At 40.0% G+C, this 13075-nt stretch overlaps 1 protein-coding gene across 13 annotated transcripts in view; it reads right to left on the bottom strand.

The window, feature by feature from the left end:
• Positions 1-13075, bottom strand: part of INPP4A (inositol polyphosphate-4-phosphatase type I A) — a 137257-nt gene that overhangs the window by 18088 nt on the left and 106094 nt on the right. For 8 of the 13 annotated variants that reach the window (XM_075427018.1, XM_075427038.1, XM_075427045.1 and 5 more), the window contains 5 exons: positions 12374-12647; positions 8679-8711; positions 4206-4378; positions 2629-2752; positions 1757-1883 (listed from right to left, as the gene is read on the bottom strand). In XM_075427018.1, coding sequence (XP_075283133.1) covers positions 1757-1883; positions 2629-2752; positions 4206-4378; positions 8679-8711; positions 12374-12647 — 731 coding nt within the window. The remainder of the gene's footprint in view (positions 1-1756; positions 1884-2628; positions 2753-4205; positions 4379-8678; positions 8712-12373; positions 12648-13075) is intronic. The other 5 variants (XM_075427092.1, XM_075427099.1, XM_075427103.1 and 2 more) reach the window with 1 other exon arrangement.

The following is a 13075-nucleotide window of genomic DNA, read 5'->3' as shown; positions in this document are numbered from 1 at the left end:
ACAACAGGTTACCTTGGGTCAGCTGAGCTACAGCAAAGAGCACAGTGCATGCTTTATCTCATGGCAAATGTGAGGTAACGCAACTCATCCCATAGCATCAGTGTAGACTAAGGTATGACATATTACCCTATATTGGAACTGCCAAGACACAAGTTACTGTGGTTTGTGTGCTAACCTATCAGCAGCAGTACCTTGGTGTTAGATCCAAGTCTTTACAAAAAGCAAAAGAGCTCTCAGAAGTATATAAGGTAATCAAAATTGGTCTGTCTCCCATTTATGTTGGATGGACACACAAATTCTATGCTACACCTGAAAGCAAAAAACCTGTTTTCACCTCTAAATGTAAACCTTCCAACAGTTTGCACCAAAAGAAATATGCATGATTTCTTTCTTCTCTTTCTTGAGTAAAATCTAGACAGCAAAAATAAGCAACACTATCAGACCTGAAACTAATGAAGACTAGTTTCCTGCTGATTAGTGTCCTATAGCTGACGGCAAGTTTCATCTACAGATTTGCTTTGAAAGGCATTTTCTGTCAGCTGTCAGGCATTTCCACAGGTCTCAGCAATATCCGTAACATACATGATTGTACTGCAGACCTCCTTCAACCCAGGCACTTTTCACTGCATGTGAACCTTAACTTCACGAAGTTCCTCTAAATGTTTTTAATGTGAACATTAACTTCACGAAGTTCCTCTAAATGTTTTTATTTTTAGGAATTCTAGTTCTTTTTCAGATGTGGATGAAGCTGGGCAAAGCTCCAGGGGAGCTTGGTACAGCACACTGTAATCAAATAAGCCTTATTTCATCCAGGAATCAGATTTGAAACTCAAAGTTTCTAAAGACTCTGAAATACAGAAACAGTAAAACACCGACTTTTGTGAGGCCTCTGTCCTTCCACAGCTTCGTCCCCATGTGTGAACTGGCTCCCTCTGGACAAGAACTCTGTTGCAGGGGCCCATCAGCCCCAAATCAGAAACCAGCACAAGGCCAGCTGATAAGTGGCTGAGGCATTCAAACTGAAGTGTGACTCTGTTTGTTGTAAATGCTTCCCATCATAATACAGCTGCAACAGATCACTCCCACTCCACTTTACGTGAGGACGTGAATGTTTGTTACTTCAGACTTTTAAAACAAAAATAGCTTTTAAGCTCAAACTTGAAAATGTCTCTTTGCAGACAACTGGCCAAAATGAGCAGCAGTCTGGTGTTTCAAAAGCATCTGTAAGTTAAAGCCAGCTTGGTCCTGATAGTTTGGAAACTGATCCTAAATAGGCCTCACCTCAGCAGCAGCCCATCAGCTGCCTGATATACATTCCGTGTCCCATGGTGCTAATGGCGGCCCATTACTCAGTGGCATACAGTAATGCACCAATCAACTCATCAACAGCACTGAATTTCAGACAATGAGACCAGCCTCAAACGTCAGTCTGAAATTTAAAACCAGCACTAGTGCTTGGGAAAATATTGGATACTTCTGGCTTATGATTGTGGAAGGATAGCTCAAGATGATATTTACGCATAAAACTACACTGCCATGGTTTGAGCCTTGCCATATATCCCTTTTCAGCTCAACTCCCTGTAAAATGAAACACCAGCAAAAACGAGTAAGTCCACTTCAAAACATTTCTTTGAAGTTCTGAGAAGAAAAACAGCACAGTACAAAAGCACATAACTCATTTCAAGTGCAGTATCACTGCTTCTCCCATCTGCAGTCCCACCCTACTTTCTGCTCCTTCCCCTCCATTTTTTTTTACCGATTTCCAGTGATGACCGGCAACATGTCAGTAGATGTATTTGATGTGGCCTGAGTTACTTTAAAGGTTACATTCCTCAAGTCCATGATTCCCAAACTCATGTCCTCAAGCATTGCCAGCTCCTCACCTAAATCAAGGAGGAAAAAGGGAATCATAATCATTACTTGTTATGTACAACTTCCCTTTATCGATTTGATGACGACTGTAGGTCATCGCTCTCATACTGAAGTTCTATGGACAAAGAGGGTCTGGAGCCCAGGCCTTCACCTTGACCTACAGACTGCAGACAATGTCACGATTGACTTTACAACTTCAGCAAGTTTAGAAAACACCAATTATCTAGCACAGTCCACTATTCTTCAAGTAGATTATATGCTGATTTTCCAGTTTAGACGATGCTAGTAAGTACTTCTCAGCATTGTCACAGCCACGATATCCTTTGTGTTGGAAAAGCTTGTTGGAAAAGTTACAGTGTATTCCGGATTTGCTCACTTTATACTGTAGGATTACAGAAGGTCAAGAAAAATAAAAAAGCTTATTTTGGGCACAGTTTCTCCCAGCTTACCAGCATTTATATCCATTTCTGTTCTGAAAAAATGATCAATATGCTAGGTTTTTTTTAAACCTTTGACATTATATCATAAGACAAGTACACTTTATCTTTTAGAAGTAATTCAATTAAATGTGAAGAAATTCAGAGTTGTTAGCTAATTAAGTACTCCAGATATAATATGGTTTCGCACTTCAGTATTCAAAATCATTTTGTAGCTGAGCTGCAGATTGTCCCAAACACTCGTATTTTGCTGTAGCCAATTTAATGCAGAATTTGCTGACTCCACAGCTAATACCACCCACTTGCTCTATGCCTTTACCATAAGTGCTCAGCAGGCTCTCAAACTGTGCCAGCAAGCCAATGGTGTAGAGTTGTCTCAGAAATCCGTCATCATGCAGGCAATTCCTCAGCTTGATAATGAAACCACAAATGAGAGCTGTCAGCTGCAGGAGAGAAAACAGACAAGAGTGAAATGATTCAAGACAAAAAAGGCTCATCAGCCCCAAACGGAAACAACATCACATATAAGAGGTGTCATAAAATCGATCAGACTGATGCTCTTTTCCCTTAAATGTCACTCTTCTTTTCCTTGCAGCTGAAGAGAGACAACCAACCAACAAAAAAGCAAAACATTCATAAAATCAGATTCAGGGCACACTGCCTTCATCTCACAAGCTCTCCCACAATGGGACTGCTGTTGATCTCACATCTGTTTGTTTTCTGGAATCAATCGCTTGTATTAGGGTCTACAACTTACAAATTACAAAAGAGTCTCCTGAGAGAACTGTTTTAGCTACACATGGAAAAGCAACACAGCTCGTTCCAGGCCATGATTTTCGATAGTATGAATAAATTATATTTTTTTTAATTACATTTGGACAAAGCTTAAGAATGCAATACCTGTTTGCATCATGCACAGATTCAAACTCTAGTGTTACAAGATATTCAGGACAAGGTCCTGAAGATGTAGTACTAGGATCAGTACTAAGATCCAAGATCAGTACTAGTGTTAATTCACTCCGTCAACAAAGGAATTTCCCAGGTGACTGCCATACGCAACACAGCTGTATGACTTTGTTACAGAAGGAAACAAAAGGGAAAAAAGTTCTGTTTCTGATGGGTAAACTTCTTCAAAGCATTGAGTTTAAAAATTTAAAAATTATCTGCAATATGAAGTGGGTTTTGTATAGAAAAATTCCCTTCTCTATCTGATATATTACATTTTGCGACAACAGCCCTACCAAACAATGTCCAAGAGATAAGCTGTTTGAAATAAATGAATGAGAAACTGATTTCACAGGGAAGTAGACACACTACAGAAGTGTTGCAGGAAGAAGAAATGTGGAAGGTTTTTTAGTGCAGACACCTGCTAGTCAGCAGCTGACACAAGAGACTCCAGCAGGCCCAGAAACAGAACTTCTAGGAAAGAAACCTCAGCACTCATTTCTCTCCCTGTAGCTGGACTTCTCTCCTTAGGTACCGCAGGTTCTGTTGGTTTTCACAATGCAGAAAAAAGTAACCGAGGGAGTACACTTTCTGCTGGTGGGCTTCCCCGCCCCCCCCGCCACCTCTTTCACATCAGACTTCTGGTTTTAGTTTGGTGGCATTGGAAGACAAAGATTGTTTCTGTAGACAGCAGTATATTTTCACTGGTTCTGGAATAATTTCTTTTCAAATAGCAAATACATATCCAAGGGGATACTTAAGCTATATATTGTCAAATGCATGCAAGTGACCAGTAAGGACAGGATAGCACAGCCTGTGAGAGGAGATCATAGTGTTAAACCTAAGAGTAGAATAAATCTGAAAACTTGTGACAACAGTAATCTTTCATATTTCATATAAACCCCACCACATGTCAAAGTGGAATCACATCATGCATATTTGCTTGCTTACAGTTTGGCAGAAGACAACATCCCTGCGATACTGAAGGCTCAGGCAGAGCCCTATTGTCGGGGCGCTGTCCTGCATTAATAAAAAGACCATGGCTTTCTTGGCCTTGTCACTCATCATGGCTACGCAGTCTGTGAGTGTTGTCAGCAAGGGATAAAGAGCTTCACTCCATTCGCCTGGTTAAAAGAAAAAAATTAGCAGCACTGTGAGTACTTTATTTGAAACAAACGAACACACAGTAAGAAGAAACCTCCTGTTGCAAGTCAAAGTTGCTGATAATTCACACTCAGGGTTTGTTTTATTCAGGCTGCCTGGTTACTCCCTGCTTGTTATTAATTGGGTAATCTTACACTGTGACTATCACATGAGGAAAATATGGAGAATTTTACTCTGTAAGGCTGTTATGACTTTCCCAACCATTTAATAGCTCCCAGATTTGTGCCCACAGAACAGGCTATACAATAGCTCATTTGGAAAGCGCAACAGAAAGATGAATACTTATATACACAAGTGTATATAACTACGTGTGCATATTCAAACTCACCCTTTCACAGTGCATGCATGGACAGACAGCATGGAGTCCATCGTATAACAGAAATAGTGAACGTCTGCTTAGCCATTTCTGTCAATGAGATTTCTCCCCAGTATCTTGCCTTTGAATCTTTTGTGGACTCATAGGTATATCACATTCAACTGCCTCATCATCTTATTGATCCTTGTTGCACCTCACTGAGGCAAGATGATGCTTATTTCCCATTTGCAGCATAGGAATAATAAGGCAGAGAGGTGAAAAATTCATGTAGGTACTCTTCTAAGTGTCCTCTGTCTGCTGAGTGGCTTTGAAGGTTCAGACCTAGCTAGCAACAAACACCAAGTACAGTGATTTAGATGGGAGCTAGCTGGATCCTTGTAAGCAGTTCGAAGCTTCACTTGCATTGAAACACACAAGTCACTTCCCAGAGGGACTCGGTTCAAGGTCCTACACAGGAAGCACAGAAATGAAACTGGGCTGTCCAAGTCCTATTTTAGTACCCCAAACATTGTGCCATTCCTTCTCACGAAGAGATTTCTCTGCCTTAAAATGTCCTACAAGCTCACTTTCTTTTCTTTCCTCCTTTCATCTTTTGTCTTAATCAACCACTGATTTTAAAAACCCATTTCCATGACTGTATGAAACATTATCCAGATGCTATACCAAAATTCACTCTCTCTGCAATATAAAAAGAAAATAGAAGAGTGCTTTGGTTTTTTCCCTCCTTAATGTAAGGTTGAAACAGAAGAACACTTCTCTTTTTGAAGGGAAGTACAATGTTTTATTTTTAGAAAGCACCGTAGCTCACAAACAGAACACACACAACACCCAGCCTGGTTGCCTATAGGAACAAGGCAACGTACAGTTCAGAACCTGCATGAACGGGGCACTTTAAGCTCCTGAAAGGAAGTTCTTTGGGATTTTGACTCAAAGGCAGGACTAAGAGGTAGTAACAATAAATAAACATTTCTTTGATAACCAGCCAAAGAGGGGAAATTTGGAAGTCTGCTAACAGACTGCTTTTGTTCCACGTGGTAGATAGATAACCTAGTAAACTACACAAAGGGGAAGTTGTTTGGCTCTGTTGTATTGCCATAAAAAAACCCAGGAAACATCAAAAGAACAGGCAAGGAATTACAGCTTGTCTGTTATGTTTTATTAAGTATTCTTCTTTGAAAATAAGTCAGATGCCGTAACAAGGCCCCATGAACACTTACAAAGCAAAACACAGATGTTACTAACAGTGCTTCTCTTACTGCATTTAAGAGCTTTTCTATAAACAAAGAGAATGACAAAAAGAACTGTAAAGATCTTCCAGCACATCATCATCATCTCATTGTCTGGATATACATACAACTATATAGTTATTAACTCTGTGGAGATTTAAAATCATAGTGTGTCTGGCTGCACTTCATTTCAAGGATATGTTTATCTGCAGTAATCACAAAGTATACTGGTGGTATACCAGCCTGCCTGAAGATAAAGCAACCACGAGTTCTTTTTTTTCTCCCAACACTCACACACAATACATTGGCTCATCTGAGGCAATAAGCAAAAATCCTCTGTGCTGTGCATTCTCTTAAAATTTTGGCCATAAAAAAACCCAGCTTGTCAATCTGCAAAATTCTAAATGCTTTTTGCTACCTAATTCACAGAGGCGTCACCTGTGCTCTTTTAATTTTTTTAGTCAACAGTAGTTGCTACTAACAGTAAACAGAAATAAAAGGAATTGCACTCCCAGGTTCAAGGTTGGAACATTTCACTGGCAGCATTTAGATAAATGTGAAAGGACTCTAACTGTTCAACTTTCACCTGGATTTTCCCATCCTTCTATCTTCCCCTCATTAATTTTCCTAACAGAACTTTATTATTGAAAGTGTATTTTCTATCAAATCAACCAACGGCACCTTCAGACACCATGAGACACTAATTCTCAGGTGAAATCTACTCTGAGCTCTGCTCTTACATTCTATGAGATGATCAGAACTTTTTATTAAAACCTATTACAAACTCCACTGGGCAGATCCATAGCTAGGATGATTTGGTGTAGGGCCTGAAACAATGCAGATGCAACAAGTTGTTACAGATTTACAGCCAACGAGACCTAGTCCAAGCCAGCTGTCGGTATGTCTGGGACACAAATCCCACTTTTTAATCAGAGGCTTCTAGTTCATGTTAAAAGTTCTGTCTAAAAACTAGCATTGTACAAACCAGCAGCAGGCCTGTCACTTGCTTTAGCTGCTTTATATTCTGGCAAGACATAAATCCTGCAGTCTCCACTCAAGACAGCTACAAGTGAATTCTGGCTGGTAAATAAGGGCCAGACTTCGCCCTAGAAGTCTTTGCTATTTTTCTTATGACTGCTGTTGACCAAAGTCCTACCTTAATGCACACTTTGAAATGTGGAGTTTTGAAAAAAAAAAAAGAGAAAGAGTGTGAAAGAGAGAGAGAAATATGCTGGGAAGGCCTACGTGTTCACATAGTGGACCTTCTCTGCCTACACACTACTGACTATTTTATAAAAAAAAAATGTATTTTTAAGAGAACCTACTACATCAAGCCTGTACAAAATCGAGAATGTAATGACACGTGGGAAAAGTTTTTGCTTTTTTCCCCCCTAAGAGACTCTCTTCTCCAGAGCAATAAAAATAACATTAAAACAATTGTCCTCCAGAGCCTGAAAAGGTATTTTTAGTCTTTTTTTATTAAAAAGCCCATAGCATCCATAAATCAAAGTACTGGGCATTTGCAGTTGCCCTTCGTTTACGTCAGAGTTGCAAGGACTCATGATCTCTAAAAAAGAGATTTATTAAACAAGTGCTAGTTGCTTAGCCCTGATCCAGTGAAGTATAATCAGCAACATACTTAGGCACACAGTTACATCACATTTGGCTTCAGAGGGAAGTGAGTATTAAGTGCTTCAGTACGCTGCAGCTTCAGTCACTTAACATGCAGTTTTGCGTATATCTGGCTACCCAGCTGGGGTAACCTGACTGCTTTTAATTACTCCCATCTTAAAAATAAATAAGTAGCATTCATCTATGCACCACATTCATATTTCGCAAAAACTAAAGAGATCTTCCAAGAATTAAAAACTTGTGGAGTCTTCTACTGATTAAAAACACTTCCTTAGTGGTAGAAGGAAACAAGGTGGACAGCCGAGAACAACATTAATATACTTGGTGAAGATGAAAATCATACTTGCACCGGGGCTTTATTTCTCATTAGTTTGACTAAACCCAGAAGCCCATGCTGTAACAGTTCAAAGACTGAATTCTTCACTGAACTCCGGTTAAACTGCTCTCAAATGGGAGAAATGACAGCCATCTAGCTGGGAGAGAGCAGTATTACAGAGGCATATTATTCAGACCCTGTCAATGCAACACAAGTGTGTGTACGTATACGGACAGAGGAAAGAAGGCTAACAGTGGGATGAAAGGCTCCTGAATTCTGTGTTCTGAAACATTAGATCTGCAGTGCCCAACACTTCTTGCTGTGTACCCACAACAGGGATTTTCCACCAGCCCTGCTGGCTGCTCCTTGTTCTGCTCAAGTTCTCATTCAGAAAGGCCAGCTCAACAGCACATATGAAAGGGCATGTCTGAAATGTCTGAAATGTCAGACTCCCACAGACTTCAATAACATTTGGAACAGGCCTCAAATCACTGTCACCTACAATAGTCTGCTAAAAGACATCAAGTGGAGAAACCAAAGAGACCATGAGTAAGTGCTCTTCCATACCTGGACATGAGAAGTTACCAGATACCCCCTTGCACTATTATTTAGGACATAACAACTTCTCAAATATGCTTAGGTAACTCACGTGATATTGCAGAGCATTACTTCAAAATGGTCAATCTTAACAGCAAGGCACTTGTTCAGTTATTAATTATGAACAAACCCCTGCAACTTTTAGAAGAAGCAGAAGCCATGAATGCACATACCTGGGGCAGATTCTTCCGGAGTGGGGCTGCAATCTGCACAGAAATGGAGGGGCAACATGCATGATTAAGGAGCCGCAACATAGTCTAAACATAAGCAACTCAAATGCTCGATGCCAGGGTTCTCAAACACTTTCACCGAGGGAAGAGGAGCTCAGCAGAGATACTCCTTTGCCTGCAGGCACTGAGGGCATGGGCTGCCTCCGCCACTCCACTGTTTGTGATCAGAGGAACACCTGGATGGCAACTTGGAGGAAAGCCAGTACCTGCTAGCTCAGGGGCTCTCTGTGGGTCACCAGCAAGCGCACTGTCCCCAGCGATCCACAGGGCACAATTTGAGAACCACTGGTTTAGTGCAATTATAGAATAAGCTGGCAGTAAGGCTGCTAAAAGAATAGCAAAAGACCAGCAGTAAGTTCAATGCACTTAACATAAAATGACATTAAAGCACTCATAATGCAAGAGTAATAAAGAAACAGTACTTTGCTATCTTAGACAAATTTCTGTTATACAACTTCTGAGACAGTTAACACAAGCACTAGATTGTAGATTAAGGGCTGAAACCTCATCAGTGAAGCCCGTGAGCATTCCACACTCACTTCAGTGGGAGGAACAAGCTGTCAGATGAAAATATACTATGGTGTAATGCAAACAGTAAAGAGATAATATATACCTTGTTATAGCAGGTCTCGCATTAAAGTAGTTTACTAAGCTAACAGGATTTAAACTTCTGTTGTTTACACCTAGATCCACTAGTCAATGAATTACGAATTTGAAAATAACAACAGAAAATATCAAATTCAATTGTATACATTAGGACAATCAGCTGAGCTAGACAATCCAAGATAGAAACCTCTCAGTAAATTAAAACTCATCGTGTTCATTAAAATAGCTATACGCTCCCATGCAATTTTAGTAATTAATATCTAAGCCTGTAACAAAAATAAATTTAAAAATAATTTCTTAGGTCTCCCTTTGACTATTTCAGGCAGTATTTTCTTTCACAAACATTCATTTCTAGAGAGATCCTCTAAAATCCTTCAACAATATTTCACTGTCTCTGTCTTACCAATACTGGGACTATCTTGGTTTGCTAGTTTTTACATTGCTTTCAGAAAAATTTCTGGTCACTCTGTGCTCAGTGTCATTTATTCATAACTCAGTATTACTAACACAAAAAGTGTTAGATCTTTGAATACATGACAAGGAAAAACTTTAAAATGTTGTGACTCTGCACTTAGCGACAGGATCTTCTCTGTCCCTCAGTTATTCCCATGATCAGTTATGGAAAGTGACAGTTAAAGGGAATTCAGAGAATCACAGAATAGTTTGGGTTGGAAGGGACCTTTAGATATCACTTAGCCCAAAGCCCCCACAATGAGCAGGGACATCTTCAACACCATCAGGTTGCTCAGAGCCCCATCCAACCTGACCTTGAATGCTTTCAGGGATAAGGCATCCACCACCTCTCTGGTCAACCTGTCCAGTGTTTCACCACCCTCATGGTAAAAATTTTCTTCCTTATATCTAGTCTAAACCTACCCTCTTTTAGTTTAAAACCATGTAACAGGCCAGATTTGGTGTGGAGTCAAGAAAAGTAACTCAATGGGAAAATGTCAGTAAGAGCAGTTTTTTCCATGGTATTAAACCTGTTCCTCTGTCAAAAACAGTGACCATTGATTAGGACTACATCTGATGAGAACGTGATCAAGTACTCGGCTTGCTCTGGCTTACAACAAACTTCCCAAGTGCTATTCAAATTGTGTATTAAGACCTACAAACAATGTTTGCACCAGATACCTAAGACACAGGATTCCCTCTCCAGGGTTTTTTAAGTTAAATTCACCCAACATTGGTTGACAGGCTTCAGATCTAGTCCTTACACTTACGTAGCACTGGGAAATGGCAGCAAGCCCCTTAGCGTTAAAGCCTGCTACACTTCTTGAATCAATGTTTCTGTCCCAGGTTGTGCGGATTATTTTCCTATTTTGGAGGAACAGCAGGGAAAGGTTACAGAAACTCTTGGCACAAACAAAATTTTTGGTACGTAAATGCAGCTAATTCCACTTTAGCCATATGCCGTTAAGTGTCAAGATCTAGAGTAGATCTAAAAGATTGACTGAAAAAAGAAAGAAAAATTGTTCTAAGATGCTTTCAGCATCAAATTATCTTGGGAAAAGCGTTGAAATTTACTGATAAAACTTTCCTGTAAATATGTACAAAACTTCATGTAAACTAGCTAGCAAATAAAAACATTTAAAATTTGGGCACAAACTGAGGCACAGGAAGTTCCATCTGAACATGAGGAAGAACTTCTTCCCTCTGAGGGTGACGGAGCACTGGAACAGGCTGCCCAGGGAGGTTGTGGAGTCTCCTTCTCTGGAGATATTCAAGACCCGCCTGGACAAGGTCCTGTGCAGCCTGCTATAGGCGACCCTGCTTCGGCAGGAGGGTTGGACTAGATGACCCACAGAGGTCCCTTCCAACCCCTACTATTCTGTGATTCTGTGATTCTGTAAAAGGTATCAAACTGGTAGAAGAAATTTAGTCAAAGATTAATAGAGAACACATTCTGAAATAAGAACCAATTCTCTTCCTTTATAATGAACAAAAATGTCAGTCTAATCTAGAAAAACATGGTCATTTAAGACATTCAGCAAATCACATGTAACATACAAAGATATACAAAAATACAGTAACATTTATTTTAACTTCCTTCTTGCTTTCTTTTTCTTAAGATAATGCCTTCCACTGCAACAGTAACAATGGGATGGACATGAAGTCACAGACACACATAAGGGACAACGGGCCATCAAAGGATAAGACAGAACAGGAAAAATGAAATGAAAATACAAATCTATCTTTCTAGAGCTTAACTTGGCACACCTGCGCTATGAAGTGGCCAAATCATAGTAACCACACGTAAAGAATGTGAGAATAAGTCAAATAAATACATATGTAAATGAAATAATTCTGAAATTTAACACGTGGCTGCCAAACAGTCAACCTAAACTGATATCTTTCATTCACACGCTCACAGCATTATGCTGGATTCAATCCAGCACCCACTTTACCTCAAGTTTTGATAGGATTATTCCACTGAGAGCTTGCAGTGCCAGTTCCTACCTTCCAACTACAAGAAGTCTAAGTGAGTGCCTCAGCACCACAGCTTTTGACAACTTGGTTTAAAATTTGCTTTAAACTCCAGTAGGTTCACCCATCTTGAGCTCAGTCTAATGGGACTGCTTGGCTCCCCTCCTGTGCATTGGCAGCCCAGCTGGGACCATTAGTGTTGCAGTAGTGCCTGCACTTCTCTCATCTTTTACTTATCTTTTATAGAGGTTCACTGTAATAAGCTTTGATTGCTGCAAAGAAGCTGAAGCCAAAAGGAAAGCTGCCAGAGGTGGTGTTTGACATATGCTAACCCAAACACCTGTTTTACGAGTTTGAAACTTCCAGCTTGAAAACCAAATGCCACTGGCGTCAATGGATTTGGCAACGGTTTCAGGGGGATCAGGATTTCAAAATAAGTAACGGGCTTAGCAGCTCCCAGCACACCACCAGCCCTTTCTGCCTGACATCAGTGCTTAACACCACCACTAAACTAAAAACACATGGAAGGATGTAAGGGAGGCTTAGGAATGGTGCCAGCGCACAGCAAGAGAGCAGCAGTGAGCAGCAGTGTCTGGCATACGCACTTGTCTTTCTGAGAGAATGGCATGCACAGGATGGTGTGGATGATGAAGGTGGTGAGGATGATGAAGGTGGTGAGGATGATGAGGTCTCATTTAAATCTTCTGGATTTATCCAGTAGGCACGAGTGTCCCTATTACCTTTCTTACTAGTACAGCTGATGTCGCACTGGAAAACATCTTCACAGCTGTCGCTTTGCAAGCGCTCCTTCTGGAGAAGTTTGTCCACTCTCTGTATAATACACTCCAGACTTTTGTCAACATTCAACCAAACTTTCTCCTTAAAAGAAAACATTTCTTTCTCAGTTCAAACACAAAAGAGACACTGGACAACAAATCCCTTGGCAATATATTTCCTTCTGTGATCCTAGTCACAATTCCTTTGCAAAGATTCCTTTGGGCTATCATATTTACATTTGTGCACACACGAACTCTGGATATATAAAATGTATACCAGCATGTCAACAATATGTAGTGATATGACTTGTGTGGTAAATTCCAAAGTTGTTTTCTAAGTAAATTTGCTGAACAATTTTAAGTGCCTCTTGTTGCACTATTATTCCAATTTTCAGTTGGCACTATTGTTTATTCTTGAAACTCATGTTTGACATAGTAATTGTATACAATCTCACATACAATCTTTTTTCTTATGTAACTCAGTGAACAACAGAGAAAATTACTGTATTGTATTACTCTCTAAATAACTGA

This window comes from Opisthocomus hoazin, chromosome 1, assembly GCF_030867145.1.
Source record: "Opisthocomus hoazin isolate bOpiHoa1 chromosome 1, bOpiHoa1.hap1, whole genome shotgun sequence".
Taxonomy (NCBI): Eukaryota; Metazoa; Chordata; class Aves; order Opisthocomiformes; family Opisthocomidae; genus Opisthocomus; species Opisthocomus hoazin.
Note: the sequence above shows the minus strand (reverse complement) of the source record. Positions and strands in the feature narration are given on the sequence as shown.